At 38.1% G+C, this 20,064-nt stretch overlaps 3 protein-coding genes across 4 annotated transcripts; 1 reads left to right on the forward strand and 2 right to left on the reverse strand.

Moving 5' to 3' along the window:
• Window positions 1-558: 558 nt before the first annotated feature.
• On the reverse strand, window positions 559-12,976 carry gtf2e1 (general transcription factor IIE subunit 1). 2 transcript variants are annotated; one of them, XM_022740732.1, is made up of 6 exons: window positions 12,811-12,976; window positions 11,888-12,180; window positions 11,190-11,347; window positions 3,300-3,495; window positions 2,768-3,006; window positions 559-1,330 (listed from the first exon to the last, which is right to left on the reverse strand). In XM_022740732.1, the coding sequence occupies exons 2-6, from the start codon at window positions 12,175-12,177 to the stop codon at window positions 876-878; spliced, it is 1,338 nt and encodes a 445-aa protein (XP_022596453.1). In that variant the 5' UTR covers window positions 12,178-12,180; window positions 12,811-12,976; the 3' UTR covers window positions 559-875. The 2 variants fall into 2 exon arrangements, with proteins under 2 accessions (XP_022596453.1, XP_022596452.1); XM_022740731.1 differs by having other exon boundaries at window positions 11,888-12,183.
• Window positions 12,977-13,185: 209 nt separating this feature from the next.
• Window positions 13,186-17,048, forward strand: rabl3 (RAB, member of RAS oncogene family like 3). The gene is made up of 8 exons (XM_022741367.1): window positions 13,186-13,257; window positions 14,160-14,251; window positions 14,590-14,719; window positions 14,812-14,926; window positions 15,070-15,220; window positions 16,143-16,214; window positions 16,735-16,773; window positions 16,957-17,048. Exons 1-8 carry the CDS (start codon window positions 13,212-13,214, stop codon window positions 17,011-17,013), a joined length of 702 nt encoding a protein of 233 aa, XP_022597088.1. The 5' UTR covers window positions 13,186-13,211; the 3' UTR covers window positions 17,014-17,048.
• On the reverse strand, window positions 16,770-19,090 carry LOC111218882 (granzyme B-like). The gene is made up of 5 exons (XM_022741365.1): window positions 19,009-19,090; window positions 18,656-18,803; window positions 18,189-18,327; window positions 17,598-17,858; window positions 16,770-17,415 (listed from the first exon to the last, which is right to left on the reverse strand). The coding sequence occupies exons 1-5, from the start codon at window positions 19,058-19,060 to the stop codon at window positions 17,263-17,265; spliced, it is 753 nt and encodes a 250-aa protein (XP_022597086.1). The 5' UTR covers window positions 19,061-19,090; the 3' UTR covers window positions 16,770-17,262.
• Window positions 19,091-20,064: the final 974 nt, after the last annotated feature.

A 20,064-nucleotide genomic window follows, 5' to 3' on the forward strand; every position in this document is an offset into this window, starting at 1 on the left:
CAGGTTGTAGGACGAAGTCGTACCCAGACACATAACGACGCATAGTGTGGAGTATGAGGTTCACCAGTAAACCGTGTTGGGACATAATGTTGCACTCTCACTAGAATCAGTTCACTGTCTGAGAAGAGATATTCTCACACTTATATTCTGAGTCTAAATGTCTGCCCACAAGGTTTTAATTCTTCCTCCAATTATAATCTGACTTCACTCTATGTTAACACATTCATTTCAATTTGATCCATATCCCTGTACTGCAGTGTTTTTCATTACAGATTGCTCTAAATAATAACTGTTTCACTGTTAACCACAACAATTTACCCATATCTTTTGTCTCTTATATTCAACATTTGCCTGAGACCAGCTTTTAAATCCAGTCTGCTTTGCACTCAGACTTCTTTCGGCAGTTCTCGCAGCCCGATACACGTGAAAATGGAAAACGTAAAGCATAAAAAATATGCTTGAGTCGCTTCCAGATGGACAACCAAACCGAAAAACACTGCAAGAAATGTGACTGCCATAGACATCCTGTTAAACTTACAGCTGAAATTGTTTAAAAAAAAAAAAAAAAACAGACCAACAAAAAACTAATTAACACTTTGTGCACCAACTGCAGCTAACCAGCTCCCTTTTGGTTTCAAAAATACTTCAGACAGAATACTTCAAGTGTGATCACTTAGGCAACACTGTCAAAGCATGTTCTTTGTCCTTACAATGCAGGGGCATGAAGCTGACTGTCAATACTTGTTGAGCAGCATCTTGTTTCCTCTCGATACGTTGTATCCTTAAACACTTCCTCTGATAACACCACTGACAGTGTGAAACAGCAGAAGTATATATTCAGGAAATAGTGTATAGGTGTAAATGTATGTGTGTATTCAGAAGTACATGTCCTGGAAGAGGTTTTGTCCCATTTCAATGTAGGCCTCTTTTTCCTGCGCAGACATCTGCTCCACCAGCTCTGGCCTCTGGCTCACCTCTCGGTATGAGAATGGCCGACCTCCCACCATCACCACTGGCTCATCCCCCACCTCCTCAAACTCATCATCGTCCTCTTCCTCTTCCTCGTCAGCCCGATGCTGAGCAGCTGCGGCAGGGGGAGGACCTAAGGGAAAGTCGTCATCCGATTCGCTAGTGTCGCTCTCTGAGTCGCTGGCATTAGCTGTGGCCGAGGCGAGTCCCCTGGCAGCAGCACTTGCTCCGCCTCCGCCTGCTCCTGCCGCACCCCTCTTCTCATGGATGAGCAGAGCGCGCATCACCTCCTCATTTTCATCAGCCTGACCAACTCCTTGACCAGCTGCTCCATCCTGGACCTCGGGTAAAATGTCTCCACCTGAGGAAACAACAATTAGTACAAACATATTCACTTCAGTCTTAATCTCATAACTTCCTCTGCTTCTTCTGCTTTTGAATATTTGGAACATTTTGATGTGGTCTGACAACTTCATCAACCATCACTCTGTAGCTGGCCTGTACTCAGCCAAAGATCGTTTGAGAGGGCAGAACTTCCTCTCTGCATGTTTCAGTAGTTCCAACAACTCTAACAGAGGGATACATCCCTCTAGCTGATTGTGTCATGTCATTTCAGGAGTCACATCCTCCGAATAATTTAATCAATCAATATCCATAATTTAAGATTAGCAGTTTAATAAAAATTTCAGCTTGTGAAAAATTAGGTGTGCCAAATTTAGTAGTCTACAGCTGTTATTTCAGTGCGAGAGAAACATTTAATCAATATTTTGGTAAATAGAAGTATTAGATCAGACTCCATGTGAGCAGATTCACAGTGCTGAAGGACTCAGACTGAAATCGGGGACAAAAATCGTGACTGGGACATCCCTACTTATTGTAAGTAGTTGTATTTAACACACTTCACCCTCGGATGTCATGTCTGTTCCAGGCTTCAAAGGGCAACAGCACCATTACAGACAGATGCACAGAGACACACCTCTAACACAAGCCATTTGGAAGGCATAATTCATGCAATTTCCACAAGAATTATTAATGAGCAATCCTTGCTCAGCCGTGCACTAATCAAGTCTGATTATTTCAATTAAGCAATTATGGTTCAATGGGAGTCTGGCCAGGCCTGATTGCTGCATGCCCTTGGGTGCAGAAACAATGTCAGCATAAGATAGCTTGGTGAAAGACCACTCTGACAGTAGGAGATAACCTGGGTTGACCTGTAATAGCCATTTTCAACTACAAAGAGAGCAGAGATTGAAATTAAAGGTCAGAGAAGAACAGCCACAGGTGTGGGCCTGGATTGGACTTGTCACGGTCCATCCCTACCATCATCTCACTATTTTCTGAAAAACCCTGCATGTTCAGCAAGCCATGCCATGGACAGGCAATAACATTTACGTTTAATGACAGTGAAAACAGCAGCCAAGAGTGGGAGGGAATTTAATGTTGAATTTAATGTCTTCTAATGTACGGAGTAGGAAATCTTGAGATTGTGGCAGAGAATTTGCATCAAATTACATAATTACACCAAAGTGGGTGTAATGCTTTGAGTTCAGCATTAATCCAGAGTTTCTTTAAGGACAAATCATTATTTATGAATGAAGGACATTTTAATTTTTGTGAGATGTGTATATTATATATATATATAGAGTCAATCTATATATAGAGTCAAAATGAATTCTGGAAGCTGATTTTCTCCAACTCACAAAATGACGGCATATGATACAAAATGTATTCCATCAGAATAATGTGAAAAGTACAAAAATTCTACACATAGTGGCAAAGTAGTGCAAGGAGAACTTACGGTTCTTGAGGATGTCAGGCTCGCTGTAAGCACCCTGCACAGTGCTCTGGGTCAACCAGACAGGTCTCTCCTTAGGTGCCTTGCCCTCATTGGCCTGCTTCTGTTGGTCCTCCTGCTCCTCCATGCTGATAACCACATTCTGGGTGTACAGGTCAGCGTAGGATGAGCCTTTATTAGACCAGGCCTCACGGTGTGGGCCGATTGCAGAGTTTGCTCCAGATGCTGCAGCACGTTCACGGCTAGAGGAAACATTGAGCAAATATCCTTTACACAATGATCTTAAACAGTAAAATTAAACATGAATAATTGTGAGAATGTAATGTTAAAGCTGCTACTGTGGATGAATAGAATAGAACTCCATTGTGGCGCAGTTTTAAAGTTGAGCCAGTATCACTGCAGCAAGTATTGCTGTTACCAGAGGTGAACTCCCATGTATCAGTGAAAGTGGTTCAGCACGTGACTTAGGAGGATCCATGTGATGCTGACTGAGGGGAATAAATCAGAGCATTTCTGAGACCTATCCAGAACTGACCTCTGTTTGAGAGCAGGGATCTCAGCAGGCTCGGGTTCAAGCAGGTCATGGGACAAGTTGACATCTTCGGTCTCACGTAGCAGCGCATAGATGGGTTCAATCTGCTCATTGAAGCGCGCCACCAGCGTCCTGGCATCAGGACAGACAGACTCGTCCTCTTCTACCTCCGTCTGGCAGAAGGTGCAGCGAAATGTACCTGTGGGTGAAGAAAGAACTTTGTTTAAAATGAGTGAGAAGGGTTGTTCGGGTAAGCCACCAGATACCATCTACGTCCTGCACCAGGTTGGGTATCCAAGGGGGAAATTTGCGTGTAACAAATATATTTACAATAATTCATGGCTATAAACATGAGTAAAAATTAACTAGGTTGGCAGTGGGCAAAACAAACATGAGAATGAAAAAAACCAACAAACAGAAATTATAATAAAGGCATCTTAACATCTTAACCAGAATCATTTAATCCAGCCTGATTAGCTACAACCTCCATCCATTAGCTATACTGCTATACTGAGCACAATGGAGGCACTGCCTTTAAATCCAGGTTATAAGACAACTTTTCAAAAACCACTTACATAAATGAGTAGCTAGGACTGCGGTGTTACTCGTCAAATATGCATGCTTGGTTTATTGAAGGTCTTAACTGACAGTCATGAATGCTACTTCACTGTGTATGGGCCCAAATTCATTTTGAGATAAGTATTGCATGCAGTGTGAAACTGCTGGCCATTATGGAGGTAAAAATGTGTGCCATTATAAACCACTATTCTAACTGCTGTGCCTTTTTGGGTGGTTTGTGTACTCAGTTCCACACTCCATTCATAATCCATCTGAGACGTTTTCTTGTAACCATAAATTATTGCAGGAACACGTTAAAATTGTATAATTGTAAAGACGTCAAATCCCTCAACATATATAAACAATACCACTTGGTCATGTTATTTCGACTCCCACCCAACACTTCTGACACAAAACATACTGTTTGCACTCAAAAGTGGCCTGCAGGTCCACTATGAGTCTATAACAAGAATGTGGATCAACTTTGTTGAAACTAACTATATTTGAAGTAAAGTCTTTTGTCAATAAGAATTTGAAGAACTGTTTATGCTGGAATAGTACTCTGTTAACTTTTGATTTCATTTTGTCACAAAACTAAATGAGTGATTATTTAGGCTACTGTATGTGTGGACCACAACTTAATAATAACTAAGGAGATATACAGACCCTAGGGCAAGACTAGTTGTTGTGGGAATGACACAGCAGGCCATCTTCTCAAAGGTAACCAGAAGTTATAGTTTATTCCATTGTGATGATCTTTTGAGGATAATTTCATAAACATAGCATCATATTATATTTGCGAGTGCTTTGAGACCTTGTCTGCACTAGACGCACACAAACACACATGCACACCTTGCTTCCTACGAGTAAGAGGAGGGCATGTTTGGCCATCTGCTTCTCTGGCTGATTTCAGTTTCAGTAATGGGAGCTGTTCCAGCATTAGCACAGACCCCATGTCTGCCTTGTATCCATGTGTGTGACAGAGAGAGAGAGAGAAAAAAACAAAGTGTGTGTGTGTGTGTGTCTGTGTGAGACAGAAAGAGAAAGAAAACAGTCCATGGTACCACAGTACCGTGCTGATATGAGGAAAGACAGTCACAGAATGATAGAATAAAACACTACACCTGTGCCATATTAGGACACTTTCTGCATTTATAAATACAGCAACTAGTCTCCTGTTGGGTAATGAGACAGGCCCAATGTTTCCACTGGTGCTCTAAACCACAATGAAGTTGGGTTCCACCTTAAACATGCTAATAATTATATTCCTACAAGTCTAAGACAAACCTTAGACAGCACCAACTGATCAAAGAAGAATTGGTAAAAGAAAGTACCATTTTATGCTAAACTAAAAAAAACAGTTCTTTTTCCACAAAAAGCCAGGTGGACAACATGTCAGGTGGAATGAGTACAGAAACGCGTGTCTTACAACATTCATGTGGCACATTGTGAAAATTCAGATCTGCAGGGTGTTCAGCTCTCCTTTGTGGGTCAGACTGAGCTGGAAGACCAGTAATGTCATTTCCCATCCCAGTGAGGCCACACTGAGTGTTGCTGGCCCTGCAGAAGCAACTAGTCCATCAGACCACCACTGTGTGAGCTCCAGGTACTCATTTTGTCAGCCTCTGTCAGGGTGCGAGCTTACTGCCTTCACAGCAACATTTGATACTAGTGGAGATATGTCGAAACAAGAGACAAGTGCAAAGGAATTGGCAGGATGATTGTTAATGTATCACCAGCAAGATGCTGATTAGTGCAAAACAGTACCAGGAAGCTGGGAATGTGGATTCTTCGCAGCATGAAACTTATACCGGCTCTCAAATGTATTTCTTCAATGTGGAATTATTGTGCATTTTATTTCCTGAAGTAGTTACATGCAGCATTTTGGACTACAAGTCTTTACGACTCATCCATGACTAAGTAGATACACCCACATTCTTATATTTTTATTCCAAAATAACCAGTAAGACTTAAGCATGTTGTCAGATGATCTGGGAAGTCCATTCTATTCTTCTACTTTACAGTATATAAGCATTTGTAGGCAATGTGTAGCTTTCATCTACAGCTTAAAACTTGCTCTAGTTTGATTTTTTCTTTCTTACTTACACTTCAACTTATTACATTGACTGAAAAAGTCATTAAGGCTGTAACACACTGGCTGCAGTATAATAGGTTACCACAAATATTGATTTCAGTGCATTATAAAAAGGTTTCCATAAACATGTTTCTTTGCCCGACAGGCTGAGCTGGAGTTGAGAAATAAGAAAACAGTTATTTCAATTTCAAATGATGATGAAGAAAAAAATAATTCAGATGGTTAGAAAAATGTGTGGTAGGCCCAACTGCAAAACACTTTACGTAAATAAATTACAAGAATTCCAATCTAAAGTCAATATGGGATTTGTATTCATTAAGATGGTAGCAAAGCACAACCCCAATTTTCAGATTCCCATCCAAATCAAACCAACTATTTCCAACAGTTAGTCACCCAGTGAAAACAGAGATTTAAATTTAAATCATGAACATTAAGATCTTCTTTTAAACATTTGTGTAACACAGCCTATCAGTGTATCCTAGCAACAGTACAGGTTGATTAGTGATCAACCTTAGGACTGGCAGACGTTCTAAGCCTGGTGCCTCATTCTGACAGACTCAAGAATGAATGCAGTTTATGAATGAACAGTTTAGAAGACGGGCTCTCTCTCGTTTCAAACATACACAATCATCATCATCACAAGCACAAGATTCTTCTGGAGCATTATCATTCCACTCAAATGCACATTTTCATGCATTGTTAGCAAACTACATACAACATATCTCGGTGATGTACTTCACTGAGATGAAAAGCACCACCATACCTACAAATCCTGGGTGTATGACTTGCAGAAAAATAAATACAATGATAAGCCATAGTCTTAGAGCCTCTCACATACAATGATCAGTATCAGTAAACATTTGTTGTATGTTTATGTCTTTGTTTTAAATATCTGATACATTATTTGGTCTGCTAGCAGTCTTTACAAGGAATTTTGCACAATCAGGAAATCTGTTATTTCAAATAAGAGGAAAGCTGTTAGGAGGGTTACATTTTCTTCACACTTTGCTAAATGCATTTAGTGCTGTCTGAGTGTAGGTTACCATTTGCAACTTGTATTTCTCAGGCCTTGAAAATTAATCTGGGTGAGCTTTTCTATGACGACATGATTACCACATGCATCTTCCTACTAAAGTTTTATTTGGTTAAACAGTAGTCTTGCAGATTTTAGCAGCAATTGTGAAAGTTCTGGTGACTCAAGTGAGGTGGTCATTCCTTGGTTTTGTCAATCAACTAATGATTTTATAAATGCAAGTGGGAGTCTAAGTCTACCCTTCTGCCATGGTTATATTTAGCTTCATCCTCCTTTTAAATTCTGCATATCCTCACCCACGCTCTGCCTAAGATGATTAAGACTTTCTGGTTGCTTCTGTTACTCACCTGTCAAACACAAGCACTAACACAACATAATGGATAACTCCTAGTGATAAGTGAGCGATGTGATGCCCATTTAGAAGCAAGGTTTTGGACAGCTGCCAGCCCATATTGAGACAGGGTGAGAATCGGAGTGTGACAAGGACAGACAGAGAGAAAAAAGTGTATAAACGCAGAGATGTGGCGGGTGAGAGGAACAAAGAGTGTTTCAGTACTGTAGGTTGAGATGATGGGTAATAGCAGATGAACCTTTTTATCTGTTGATACGGTCAGCCAACCTGTCAGCATCATTGCACGTCTCAGATCTCACTCTGGCCAATCCAATGCCATCATATTTTTACGTATCATTATTATTTTTAACTAAGGCACAAACGGAACCATGCAGCTTGATTAAAATATTTCTTGGCAGGCTGAAAGAGGACCAAAGGCTGTTTGTTCATTTCTGCTGTGATAAGGAAGCCTAATTTACCCAATGGAGAGTAAACATTTTTTCTTGTACTGTAGTGTGAAAGCCATTTAGGAAACCACATATCTCTTATAAACTGCTCCATTCAATTACAAACAATTTCTTCGTTCAAGGTAGTGGCAGAACTGCATTACCAAATTATTATTTAAGAGTACATTTTCAAATCATAGACATTATTCAGGAGAAACGTGTAAAATGTGGTTAGATGTATCAAACTTACATTGAGAAATTTTAGCATCAGGTAGAGGAAAGAGTCTGCCAACAATGCCCACTCACATCAAATTAAATTACTGTTCTAATGCCAGGCCTGTACTACAAAGCAGGATTTGAGGCTATCGAGGTAACTTCAGGTTTAACTCTGGGTTTTCAGTCCTACAACGGTGGTTCACTTGTTACCAGGGTAAATCACCATGGTAACTTACGCTGAACTCCTAACCTGCTCCAGCGCATGTTAACTCAGAGGATCAGATCCAAACCTGTCAACAGCCAAACTACTGACCAATCAAATCATTGGAAAAATGGAGTCATCATTCCTACAGGATCCTGACAGGGACAAAATCATATCATATTAAGCACTTCATTCATGGTTTGGGCGATGTTGCTTATAATTAACAACTTTGCCTCTTTCACATGAATGCGCTTGTAACCGGATAGGTAAACCCAGGGTTAACTGAGCCAGTTGATAACCTGCTGATAACCTCAGAACAGTCAATGTTAGGTTCAGTCAAGCCAGATAACTAAAAGTTATCCGGGGTACGTTTAACTTGCTTCATAGTACAGGCCTATGGAGTTGTTGACCGTCTCAAAACAAACTCAGTCTAGACTAATTAAAACATGCATAATAAGGAGTTAAAGATAGAATGTCACTTCTTATTACTTGTTGTATGGCATTTCAGAATATGTACAATTTAAAGTATTTATGCTTTGATGATTTAAAATGTAAATAACAAAATAAATATATTTATGTTTTCATGGTAAGGTATTGTTTTGTAAGCACATATGTTGAAAACCTATACCAGAAGGTTAATTAGTAATCTTCATTTGTTAGTTTTAAATCATAGTAAATTATAGAAAATGAAAACACCACACACACAGTGCATGAATGTGTAATGCTAATGAGGGATCCTAATCTACACAGGTCACGTCATGGAGCTGGATTAACAGACATTTCAAGTGAATTTTCCTTACACTATACTTATAACTTACACCCAACACTAAACTAAACTCAACTTTGACATGACAGAATGTTAATTTGCAGAACATGTATGCCTGCTAGTTTACACTGGACCACTTACACATCATTAGCCCCAATTAGGGTTTCAATTTGCATCTTTTCTCAGCTAATGGCAAACAGAGATGTTTTTCATTTCTACAAACAACGTTCATAAAGCAGGCTGGAGAACTGTGATTACATTGGCATCACCAAGTAATGGCCATCACACAATCACAGATTAAGACAAAACTAAACAATGTAGACACACAAATAATTTAGACTTTTGTTTAAAGCTGAAATAAAAGAAAATGCAAGTAAGAGACAAGGCAACTTTAGAAAATTTGTTCATATAAAATCAACCGGAGAAACCACAAAAAGTATGTAGGTCGACTGTTTTTGAAATTATTACATTTTAATGAAGGGCTGGAGGCACAACCATCTTTTTTTAATAAGCGCTGCAATTTAATTTCTATTATGAACTTGATGCATTGAATGAACCTGTTATTAATGAATCTATTTGAGCGCATATTTTCACAGAAGTTAAACTGAGCACTGACTGCCATCTAGAGGTGTACTGCCCCGTACACCATAAAGGGCATGGACTGCTAACAGTTTATATTTTTTATGTTATTGTAAAACAATCTCAGGGCACAGAAAGAGATCCTAGTAACATTTCTGCCTTGGGAAAGACCGGCGCCTTAATGTAGAGGACATACATCTGTTTCTATATATGCATTGCAGATCTGAATTGCTGCACATTACCAAAATTACTCATATAGAATAAACACTTTTAATAACCTATAAAATAACTTGCTTAAAAACTCAGCAGTGTTTGTGAAGGGCAATCAAGTCTACAGAAAGTTTGTATGGTATGAGTAGACACAAGTTACTTCAAGCCTTTTGCTGTGATAGAAAGTAACTCTAAACACTGTTCATTAAGATTTTCAGTTTTTGGAAAGCCATTTATCTGTGTTCTCGTTTTCATTTTTTTTTTATGTTTTCTCACTTTTTCCTTTTTTAAAAATAAATTTTATTTATTTTTCTGAAAAAGTTTGAGGCAAATAATGGACTCCCTCCTACTTCTTGTTTCAAATTTAATGAGACTTCAGTTTTACATACAGTTTCCATGGAGGAAGAGTTTATTGTGGCTGGTTGTAAGAAGCCACAACCTGCATAAGGCTTCATCACAATAAACATAGAAGGTATTTTGAGCACCTTCTACTTTGAATTTTACTACACCCAGGTATCATATGTTGTAATAATTAACAGGTATTGGGACCACTTTTAAGTGGCTACTGACTCATCTCCAACTCACTGGCAATTAGACTCAGGATTTTACATCCTACAACAGACAACCGCACAACTGGTCATACTTAATTTAGGGGCCTTGTTATATAGAGCATCTTGAAACAAAAAAAAACCGCCAAAACAGAAAATTCTTTGCACACTGCATTTCAACACAAATTTGACACCAGTGTGACACCCAAGCAGCAACCTACAAGGCGTAAAAATTAAGCCAGAAGTACCAAAAACTGCAATTCTTCAAATGGCTCCAAAAGCAAGTCAATTCCCGTAGACTCCCATATTAAAATTCCTAACTTTACAGCAGAAATTAAAAAAAAATTAAGAAACATGTTTACAGCCTGGTACAAAAAACAGTTTTGGTCTCTTTAGTTAATTTCCTCCTTCATAACAACTGTGCAGAGGCTGAATTTTTATATAACTCACCTCTTTACATTTTATTAAGACTTAAAGTTATGGAGAATTGAAGGCGTACCACTTTGAGTGACAGCCGGGTGAGCGTATGCCTGCCACAAGCCGGCATGCACCGAAATACTGGCTCAACAAATGCCCCTCCTCTTCGCCCATTTTTGTATTAGCCGGGCATTCGGCGGAATCCGGTAATGGCAAGACGGTGACGACGGAACAACCCACTCTGAGCTTCCAAACCGCTCTTCAGGAACCTATGGGTGACGTCACGGAGACTATGTCCATCTTTATTTACAATCTATGGTTACACCTTACAAAAGGCAAAACGCACATCTAATCATAATACCATACTGTAAATAGTAAACCAAAATATCCTCAAAACTGCCAGAATACTTTCTCACATTCAAGCATTCTGACAATCATCACTGTGGATGTGCTATAGAACTGTAAATAGTTTGTACTTTTCTTAAAGTTTACCTGTCATAGGGTCAAACAGCTGGTTGGCTTCTAGGTCAGTGAAGGTGGAGAAGCAGCAAGGGCACCGGAAGGAAGCACGGTTGGTCGAGTCTCGCTCATCTGTCTCAATGCGTCGTCGCATGTGATCCAATTTATACTTGACCACATTGACCAGTACCCTATAAAATTAGAGTGACAAAAGCGTTGCTGACGGCAGCATATGGACATGGGAGGATAAACTGTCTTTGATGTGTCTGTGTTTGATAATGATGAGAAAAACAACATTAATGAAGGACTATGATATTTAAAATCAAACACTTTTCTTAATCAAGAGTGCATTTCATCTATTACTTATGAATTTGGGGTGCATTGGTTGAGAAACTTAAATGTAATAAAATAGCTGTTGTTTTTTTTTAGTACGTAAAGAGCTTGTACATTTCTTGGCAGATGAGTATAGCTATTAATTTTCCTCATAGGGGAGATTCAATGCCACCCAGATTTACTACACTAAGCCTTCTAATGTGTTGTGGGTTTAGGTAATCGAAACATTGCTAACATGATGTGCAGATTGACTATGCAAATGCCTGGAAGGTGGATACCTGGTGTTACCCTCTTCTTATTCCCTGGGCTTCAGCTACAATAAAACCACCTGTGAGCAGGAAGTATTTAGGGCACTGTGCTCATTACTAAATGCAAAAATGAGAAATGAACTATAAAACCTGTAGTTGATGAAGTAGTAGTTGTGTCGTGTTGTCTTGCCATCAGGGGCTGTCTCCACCCTCATGCGGCACTTGACAAACTTGTCTGCCTTCAAGGTGTTGAGTACTGAGCGCAGCTGTTTACGGTCAAACTTGAGCAGCTCCAGCATGTCCTCCTCACGTACACATGGATTACGGATCAGCACATCCAGGGCCAAGGCATGCTCCACTCCATAGAAACCCCTTACAACCTGCTTGGCTAGCCGCTTCAGTGCTGCAGGGACCTCGGTCAGTAGCTCTGGTTCTATCATCTTCTGCTGAGGAGAGAAATGAAAACTCTTAAACAGGCTGGCACGTTAGGATAACAATGCTGAGGATGATTGCCTAAGACTTTGGTAAGCATAAATCAATAGGTAAATAACCTTATTCACTAAAAGCTTGGGAGGGACAATGGAAATTAAACATATTTTGAGCAGCATTAACACACTGAGGCAAATCTGAAAGAAGAGAAGATCATTTTTTTCGAATGACGTTCCTTCCTCTTTATCATTAGTTTGCTTAAATGCAATACTACCTCTAAAGTGGCGGACAACTTTTAAATTAATGTCCAGCTGCTTTGTGCTAACATATACGGAGTGGTGGCCAATACCAGCAGATTACACTGACAGCTAAACTGACTGCTAGATACTGGCAATTTAACGTAACTAAACGGTAGCTTAACGTTAGCTAACTCAGACAAAGACAAACAGTGACTAGCGGCAAGCTGGCTGTAATTACAGTTGCGGACACTGTAGTAACGGTTTAACGTTAGTTGAGTTAGCAGTAAGCCACTGTCTAACATTATCCTTACTTCAGCCTGTCGATGTTACCTGACGCTGACTAAACTTGCAGCCAACATTGAGTTAGTTTGCAAAAAACCGTCAGCCATTTAACGCGTATCTTACCGGATTCTTTAAATTCCCCCTATAAGCTAGTGTACAGCCGCCTTTTCCTTAAGTCATTTCAGAGTACACGCTGACTGGGTCTCAACAAATTCAGCTAAAACGCACACATTTGCACATCTCAATCTTTAAGTTGCTATGATAACTAGCATGCTTTCTGCTTTTTAGGAGAAAGTCCCGGAAGGAAAAGCAAAACCGCAGAGAAAGGTTTTCTTGCATTCCAATTGGTTGAGCTGTAGATTTTTACTCAATAGCCAACTGAAACAAAATAATGTTGACTGATATACATTTAAACCAATGGCTTTGCTTTTTGTCAGACCGAATAATTTTTTTGGAACCAATCAGATTAGACATTGAAGGCGGGGTTTACATTGTTTTCTTCCGGGACGCTGCTGTCACCAAAAATGGCTTCTCTTGACAGAGTAAAAGTATTAGTTTTAGGGGACTCCGGTAAGTTAAGTGATATTTTCGTAATTCATACTCTTTATATAAAGATATTTGCTAATTTTATTAAAACATTTCTTTGGTATGGATGAATTTTGCCCGGGTTTCAACCCCTTTAATCTTTAATTGAGGAACCTAAACTGTTATCAGTAGTCTGTTTCAGTGACTCTTGTAAACCTGCATACCTTACGCAACATAACTGTCATGTCTACTGATAAGTTATAGGTGCAATCATTGCACCTGTTATAGTTTGTTAACACCGGTCACTGCTGACTTAAGTTGTGCTTCTTCCCTTAAGAGGACGCCTTAGTATAAGACGAATGAACACCTAAAGTTGAAATTTTCTAGAAACATGTCAGCCGAATTAAAGACTGACACTGAACAGCTCATTTAAGATATTTACGGATGTTCTGCAATATATGTGTTTTGATGGAAACCAAGCATAAGTTACACTGGCATGTTTTTTTCAATGAAGGCTTATTATCATCTTATACAGTGGCAAGAGAAAGTAAGGAACCTTTTGGAATTGTCTTCATTTATGTATAAATTTATCTTCAAATATGGTCAGGTCTTCATCTAAGTTACAATAATGAACAAAAATCAATAATGAGTGTTATTTTAACTATTAACTAATTGTTCTTGTCCTTATCATTCAAATATTCACAGTGTAGTTTGGAAAAAGTATGTGACTCCTCAGCAAATGACATTGACAAAAGCTAAGTGTGGTCAAGAGATATCAAACCTGGAGTCCAATCAATTAAGCCAGATTGGAGTTGATCAAGACTTTGAATTGCATAAAGCTGTAAGGGTTACATAGTGTTTTCAGTTTAGATATATATATATATATATACAATTACATATATACAAGAATTGTCAATCGTCTACCCATATTTCTTGTTTTTTTCCAGGGGTGGGCAAATCTTCCTTGGTCCATCTTTTATGTCAAAATCAGGTTTTAGGTAATCCATCATGGACTGTTGGTTGCTCTGTGGATGTACGGGTAAGCAGGCTGCACACCTCCTAATTTACAAAATTTAATTGAGATAAAAACTAAATTGATGGTGCTGGCTGCTAAATTAGCTTCAGATAAACTAAATATGCTTTATACAACAATCTTTTAAATAACAATTTCTAAAGTTTGAAAATGTTGGAGCCATACTTAGTTTAAGTAATAAATATAGTAATATCAGACACTTATTACACTGACTTGACAATATATACTTAATGTCATATGATTCAACACATTTATATTAGATAAAAATGAGTAGAGCACTTACATGTTGCAGATCTTTTAGAGGTTAAAATGACTGAGGGATCAAAATAATCATTCAACTACAGGTTCAAGACTATAAGGAGGGAACCCCAGAGGAGAAAACCTACTACATTGAACTCTGGGATGTAGGAGGATCTGTGGGCAGTGCCAGCAGTATCAAAAGCACCAGAGCGGTCTTCTACAACTCAGTTAATGGTAAATAGTAATTTCATATCATTATTTAAACAAATGTGAAATCATAAGGCATGTTATTCAGGTATGTTCTGTCATTTTCTGGATTATTTTAGGAATTATATTGGTACATGATTTGACAAACAAGAAATCCTCTCAGAATCTTTACCGCTGGTCACTAGAAGCTTTGAACAAGGATTCCTCTCCAACAGGAGTCATTGTCTCAAACGGGTAAGTAGATGTTGGTTTTTGGTATTGTTTCTAAGGATGGAAAAATTATACACACTAACACAGTTCAGGGAAATGAATTTGCTGATAAATGACTCAAAATGTTGGTTAATGGGGAGTTCAGTCATGTTTTTTTCTCCCTGCAGTGACTATGATAGAGAGCAGTTTGCTGAGAACCCAGTGCCTTTGCTGCTAATTGGTACCAAGTTCGACCAGATCCCAGAGAACAAACGCAATGAAGTCCTCACCCGAACAGCCTTCCTGTCTGAAGACTTCAATGCAGAGGAGATCAATCTTGTAGGTTAAATTTTTCATTCCTTCAAACTCTCACCTAAGGCCCTTTCAATCTTGGAATCTGTAGTAATGCTGGCTTCATCTGTGTGTTAAAACAGATTTCTGGCATTCAATGGTCTCTGTTACAGAAATGTTCCACAAAACATTGTTCAACTGTAACAAGACCATTAGAAATATAGTTGCAATGCTTGAGTGGTATTTGGCATCTGGTTCACAAAAGAGAGCACAAAGCTCTTTTTCCTTCTCCCCACAGTGGACATCCTGCTGGTCAACCGGTGAAGTCAGTGTTTGAATGATTGCAGTGTCAGATGCATAATCAAATAGTTTTTATTGACTCAGCAATTACTTCTCTGAAATTCTCAAGACCCAACATGGCATTGTCTTAAAAACAGTATATCAATTTGCCTTATAAATACGCTGGAAGAAGCCTTATCTGCTGTACTTTTTAAAGTTTTCCTATTCATACAAGCGTCAAGGATAGAAGACAGATGAAGTTATGTGAATGGTGGTTATTTTTGTGTAAATGTGCTTGTGACACAATGTGGCAGCTCATCTGTGCAGCAAAAAAAGTTTCTTCTTGGGTTTGTCACCTGACAGTGAATCAAATCTCTGTGTTATAATTGGTCACAAAAATAGAAAATCAAAGACACCTATAGTAACACTGTAGCCCCTTGTATAATTTGAAAATCCCTTACACTGGTGACACCTAGTGGTATTTTTAAAGAAGACACCATCGGAGACAGCAATGTATGCCACATTTTCGTCACAAATGTTGAGAAATGTTTCTGCAAACAAAAACATGCCTTCAGAACAATTTGAGAGAAGCTGTGATCATTTACACATTCTACACATAAAGCTGTAAGGTTTCACCTGAGAAAGAAAAGACTTTGCGGTTTGTGGTTGATGTGCTGTTTTGTTTTCTCAGGACTGCACTAACCCGAGATACCTTGCTGCAGGTACATCAAATGCAGTGAAGCTTAGCAGATTCTTTGACAAGGTGAGAAGCCCAAAGTAATGTGACGTGCAGTTATTTTCTGTTTCTGTAGAGATTGTCTTTACAATAAATACTTTATGTACTAGTTTGGATTTAGTGAGGGGAGCATAAACCATCAGATTTTTACCATGTAGATGAAAGTAATTTGGCTTCACTTGATCTATGAATAGCAACTGACAGTTGCAGTAATTATTTAATTCACAATAATTTGATGTTAATTGCTTGTTCAAATTATAGTGTTATATTTAGGGAAGTGTATGAACAATATTTTTTGTTGGTGAATTGAATGTCAATGTGAATATTGCAATGTACAACATTCCAAACTTAACAACTATGTGGGCCTAGTTTTAAAGTTTAGCATAGTGACATCTTAATAACCATTTAAGGGTTCTTGTTAATTTCCTGGACTGCTGTGTACGATTGTACCTAATTTGTACAATCAAGTGGGAATCTTTTTTCAAACAATGTGCTTATGTTAGTTTTGTATCAAGTTAGACTCACATCTTAAACAATCTCTTAACAGGTAATAGAGAAGAGATATTTCACAAGAGATCCAAGTCAGGTGAGTACCACATTTCCAGGCTTTATTTCTGTTATGAAAATAAGATCAACAAACCAAAATGTCACAATTATCTAATTTACAAACAAAAGTCAGAATTCACTTGTGACTGATGAGGACTAAAGTGTGATTCTAAGGGAAGCTATTCCTGTAAAACAGCACATTTCTTTCACTTTCTCTTTGCAGATGACGGGTTTCACAGACAGAAAACGGTTCAACTTCAAAAGTTTGCACTATGACTGACGAGCCACAAGCTACAGCCGTGGTCTGGGGTTTGGTCTTAATGTGCATGGGCTTTCACACCACAACCATCACACTCACTACCTGTCCCCCCTCTGTCCACCGGTATTCTATGAAGACTCAAACCTATGCCGTAAAAGATAGAATTTTTAAATGAGTTTTAAGCAAACATTGATATAGTTGACAAAACTTGCACAAGAATTTTGTAAGAAATTGTAAGAAATGAAGCTTATTGGCTCATGTAACATTCCACTATGCTTGCATGATTTTCTTAATCCAGGGAAGAAAGAAATGTAATTTAGTGAAGACATGGGGATACTTGGGATTATTACAATCATCTTGCAGAGTAAAAGCTGTTAGACCCTGAGGCTTGCTGTTGCAAATAAGTGGTCCGCCGGAATCACCCTAAGAAAAAGGCAACAGAAAAACTTGATTTATTTGTCTGTGGAAAGATTACATTTGTTTTTCATGAATAAAAGAAGAGAGTATGTGAAATCTTATATTGTGAGCAGCATTATTGGTGTATTTTGTTGTATGTAATGGTTGGTTGCTCATTTGCTGGTCTGCTTCAAATACTGTTTTATTACCTGGCAAATTCCTCCCTTCTTTTTGTTGAACTTGGTGCATATCATGTGTTCAGTGTTGAAGTATTTTTGCCATATATTTTTGCACTCATGGCTGAATTGAATCTTCTCAGTGGCTTCCTTCAGCACGTTTGAGGCAGGCTTCTGGGCTCCTGTTTTGCCCCAGCCAGCAACGACACAGTTAACATTGGCGGGGATTTTCCCATTTTTCTTAGGTAATCCGATGGCCTTCACATACTTGTTCAGTGTGGCATTGTTTTTTAACTGTGAAAGAGAACAGAGTAGAACTGGATATCAAAGCAATTATATTTACCTCATTTGTTATTTTCCAGTGTATTTCATGAATCAGTTTACCCATCTGTCAGACATGAAAGAGTGTGTGTCTTATGCCATCTTAAATTTAGTTTTTAAGTACAACAATTCATCCCCCACATCTTCACCTGCTTCAGTGCAAATGTGTGAGATCACACATTGCATCTTCAGCTCCACACAATGAAATGAAACTGAAATGATAGCATCAACTACATTGTACAAAATATTGATTTTAGTTTTAAGCTCAGGTTTGACATTGACTTTTACACATTTTTACTTTACCTTAAGTAGCATAATGTCATAATCATATCCAGCGAATTTTGGATGTGGATGGTAATCAGCCACTTGGATCCGTTGCTGACTTTTTTCTGTCTTGCTTGTTACATTATGTGCCCCTAACACCACTGTCATCGGTTGAGGACTGACAAACCAAGGAATAAATAATATAAAAATATTTAGTTATACTTTAAAAACATTGATGAAAAAGTCTAGTATAACTATGCTTGAAATACAAATTACCATAGAAAAAGCAAATACAATTCAGCCTTATACACATATACATACACTATATGTCATATCTTGATATATTATTGATTCAACATTAATCTTTTTTCAAATGATTAAACGCTATTAGAGGTAACTATCAACAAATCCTTTGTAAATGACAAATAATTTTTTATTTAAATAACACATGAGCTGTGAATAATTAATGAGTTCTATGATTTTGAACTGATACAAAATGAACTCACTTCTTGCAGTGTGCCACAGTTAGAACAAAGTCCTCCCGAATAAGTATCCCACCACAGGTGTGTTGTCCCTGAACCTGGAGTGATGCCATGTAGGGTCTGGAATGAGGCTTTGAAACCTTACCACCTACTATGCCACTCTCAGTGGCCCCTTACATGAGGAGAGAAGGTAAATGAATACACAGATGACAAAATACAAAATCCTCTGCATGAGAAAAGAATGAAAAAACAAAAAAGAAAAAGTAACCTAATCTGTAAAAGGCTTGTCAAAAAAATAAAAACTGCTATTATTATAAAATTATTTATGGTCACTTCTTCCAGTTATAATTTTGAAAGGAAATGAAAGGAAATTTTACCATTTATGGAGAACAGCTGAAAGACAAATATAATCCAGACTAGGCACATCATGGTCGTTGTACAGAGGTAAAAGATGAAGAGTCTGGTGGGCTGTGCATCCCCCTTCTACTTTTTGTAGTCAACCCTCCAACTCCCACAACGGAAACTGTGTGGGCAGGTCTCAAAATTATCTTGCTCTCTGCAGCAAATGTGTGAGACCCCATCACAGAACCAGATGAAACTGTCAATATGCCATTTGCATGAATAATAATAATCATCATAATAATTATGAACTGTTTTATACACTATATGTATCATTGTGCTGTTATGTTGGGAATAATGGTATTAATAGCAAAAAAGAACAAAAAAACCCCAAAAAAAACAAAAGGTCAGATTTGTGATTAGAGGTTCAGGTCCTGACTGTTTTCCCATCTACTACATAAAAAGTCCATAGTTTTTACTCTCATGATTGATCAATTTTATTCTCTGTTGAATACATTTACTCTAAAGCAAGGGAGTTAAGGTAAATAAGGTAAAAAAGATAAATGGTCAAATGGAAACTGTGTCAGGGCCACATTAACCACAATGAGAACAAAGGTATTCAACAGTTGAGCACTGAACTACACACACACAAATAATGTTGTAATTTCTATCTGTCCCGTTTTTTGCCTGACAAAATTAATTTGATTGTTTTTCAAAAGACAGACTTGCATCTTAGCATTTTAATTTAGTGATCAAGTATAGTTTTTAAATCCAGGCTGTAAATCCAGACTGCAAACACACTGATTATTTTTAAGCACTATACCCACTCTGATAAGCTAAAGACTCGTCTGCTGGAGGTGTTTGTAGGACTAAGTTGTCCTCAGAGACTGGGGGTAGATTAAAAGTCCATTTAAGCCATTAATATTAATTCTTCATATTTAATGTTTTTTTTAAACCTTCCACAACTAATCAGTAAGCATTTAGTGAAAACAAAATTCTACTGGGGATACTATATGCCTCAAAATACTAGGCCACACACAATGTTTTTTTGATAAACTATCCCAACTTTCAAGTTATCAAACATAAGAACAAAA

This window comes from Seriola dumerili, unplaced genomic scaffold, assembly GCF_002260705.1.
Source record: "Seriola dumerili isolate Sdu_G_001 unplaced genomic scaffold, Sdu_1.0 BDQW01000052.1, whole genome shotgun sequence".
Lineage (NCBI taxonomy): Eukaryota > Metazoa > Chordata > Actinopteri > Carangiformes > Carangidae > Seriola > Seriola dumerili.

What these genes read in the sequence shown, in the direction of transcription:
- gtf2e1 (XM_022740732.1), bottom strand. Translation starts at nt 12,177, where the DNA reads ATGATAGAACCAGAGCTACTGACCGAGGTCCCTGCAGCACTGAAGCGG. An exon ending in TACTACTTCATCAACTACAG is followed by an intron (nt 11,348 to 11,887) that starts GTTTTATAGTTC and finishes CTAATTTTATAG; the next exon opens with GGTACTGGTCAATGTGGTCA. An exon ending in GCCTGACATCCTCAAGAACC is followed by an intron (nt 1,331 to 2,767) that starts GTAAGTTCTCCT and finishes TTGTTTCCTCAG; the next exon opens with GTGGAGACATTTTACCCGAG.
- rabl3 (XM_022741367.1), top strand. Translation starts at nt 13,212, where the DNA reads ATGGCTTCTCTTGACAGAGTAAAAGTATTAGTTTTAGGGGACTCCG. An exon ending in ATGCAGAGGAGATCAATCTT is followed by an intron (nt 15,221 to 16,142) that starts GTAGGTTAAATT and finishes TTGTTTTCTCAG; the next exon opens with GACTGCACTAACCCGAGATA. An exon ending in TCACAAGAGATCCAAGTCAG is followed by an intron (nt 16,774 to 16,956) that starts GTGAGTACCACA and finishes TTCTCTTTGCAG; the next exon opens with ATGACGGGTTTCACAGACAG.
- LOC111218882 (XM_022741365.1), bottom strand. Translation starts at nt 19,060, where the DNA reads ATGATGTGCCTAGTCTGGATTATATTTGTCTTTCAGCTGTTCTCCATA. An exon ending in TCAGCTGTTCTCCATAAATG is followed by an intron (nt 18,804 to 19,008) that starts GTAAAATTTCCT and finishes TCCTCATGTAAG; the next exon opens with GGGCCACTGAGAGTGGCATA. An exon ending in ATGACATTATGCTACTTAAG is followed by an intron (nt 17,859 to 18,188) that starts GTAAAGTAAAAA and finishes TCTCTTTCACAG; the next exon opens with TTAAAAAACAATGCCACACT.